Below are 1,733 nucleotides of genomic sequence, written 5' to 3'. Positions count from 1 at the left end.
GCCAGGAGGACATACATGCAAGTCGGTTGCAAGTGCACGCTCTTGTCCGCCTGCTGAAGCATTGGTTCAGCATGGACTTGTCATCAAATTGAATGGAATGCAGTGGACGTCTTGACATGACTCGGTGCACAGTGTCTAGGGCTCGAAAACACAAACGAAACAAAAGAAACTAGTAACCACGCCTAGTCCCAGTAGGTGAAGCGCAAAGAGGTTCTCGAGAGCGACACGAAATCCTTCTAGGCGGACGCGAGCATGTAAAAGGGTGGGAAAGAGTGTGTTTACACCGAATAACTGTGACCGGTTTCGCCCTTGCTCGAAGGGCACTTCGGACAGCAATCATTGCTGATTTCCGAACCGGAATCTGTGTCCAGACTATAAATGCTGTGAGCTGGGTAAGCGAGCATGGCTTTGTTATTGGTTTGAGGTGAATGCAGTGGATGTCTTCGACATGACTCAGCGCAAGCGCGTTCGCTGCTTCCAAGAGGTGAAGCTCTTTGAGGGCCTCGAGAACGACCACATCATTCGGATGTACGAGGCCTTCCTCGACGAGAATCAGCTCATCATCATCTTTGAGTGGGCCTCCGGTGGGGACCTCAAGCGCCTTATTCGCAAGTCCAGTGAGAGCGGCGCCGGCATCCCGGAGGCAGCTATCTGGACATACTTTCTGCAGATCGTGGAAGGGGTTAAGTACCTGCACCTCCAACGCATCATGCACCGTGACATCAAGCCCGCCAATGTTATGGTCTGCGGCACGGGTGCGTGCTTTGAAATGGCAGGGAACATTCGGAGGCAATGTTCACAAAGTAATCTATTGTTTTTCGGATGATACAAAAACAATCAAAGGCCATGGTGAGGTGGGTCTACCAAACGAAGGATGATGTATTTTCATTTTTAACAAACGATGCTGTACAAATGGAGTCAATCACGGCAAACAGGATTTAGTTTTGTACAGGGAAAGGGCAGCATTGACAACAGGTGAAGCAGTTGTGGCTGACCTTGCGCCTTAATGGAAGGTTGCAGCATCTCTTGGGGGAGCAGCTATGGCTTTTCACAACTTTTCGCATCAACATGCTTACTGAAAGTCCAACCTCACTTTGCAATCCATAGCATGGATGCTATTGTTACCATCGCCCCTAGGCAAGCGTGTCTGATGAGCTAAGGTGTCTGGTTATCTCTCAAGCTGCATATATCGCGCAGCCAATTCATTGGCCTGACCAGTTTGACTGACCATAGGCTGGGTCATTATTAGTGAAACGACAGCTGCGGGCCGCGGTGATCTATGTTGGCGGATATGTAAGGCGTTCATTGCAGCACTGCCATGCAGGGAAGCTGAAGCTAGGGGACCTGGGGCTGGGGCGGGAGTTCAGCGAGGAGTCATTTGACGAGAACAAAAAGGCGTTCTCAAAGGTCGGCACACCGTACTACGTGTCGCCAGAGGTCGTGAAAGGAGGGGGGTACGACTGGCAGTCTGACATTTGGAGCCTCGGCTGCCTGCTGTATGAGCTCGCCAACCTCAAGAGCCCCTTTGAAGTCGAGGGAGCCAATCTGTACGACATCTTCCAGAAGATCAGCAAGGGCGAGTACACACCGCTTCCTGCGGACAAGTGGTCCCAGTCATTGCGCTCCTTGCAAGTGCGTTCTGTTCACACCTGCTGGGCGCATGTCATTCTGTTGCCTCACAGGTGGGGTCCGGGCCAGTCTGCAACAGCCCTTCCCAAGGGCCCTCTCCTTAC

General features: G+C 52.0%; 1 protein-coding gene across 1 annotated transcript; it reads left to right on the top strand.

Moving 5' to 3' along the window:
- Positions 1-448: 448 nt before the first annotated feature.
- LOC149808635 (uncharacterized) lies at positions 449-1,632 on the top strand (the record flags this gene model as incomplete). The annotated part of the gene is made up of 2 exons (XM_089995215.1): positions 449-755; positions 1,250-1,632. Coding segments are annotated over exons 1-2 (690 nt in total), but the record flags the coding sequence as incomplete, so codon positions are not given.
- Positions 1,633-1,733: the final 101 nt, after the last annotated feature.

Source organism: Nuphar pumila, unplaced genomic scaffold (genome assembly GCF_984573655.1).
Source record: "Nuphar pumila unplaced genomic scaffold, dmNupPumi1.hap1.1 HAP1_SCAFFOLD_2552, whole genome shotgun sequence".
NCBI lineage: Eukaryota > Viridiplantae > Streptophyta > Magnoliopsida > Nymphaeales > Nymphaeaceae > Nuphar > Nuphar pumila.
Note: the sequence above shows the minus strand (reverse complement) of the source record. Positions and strands in the feature narration are given on the sequence as shown.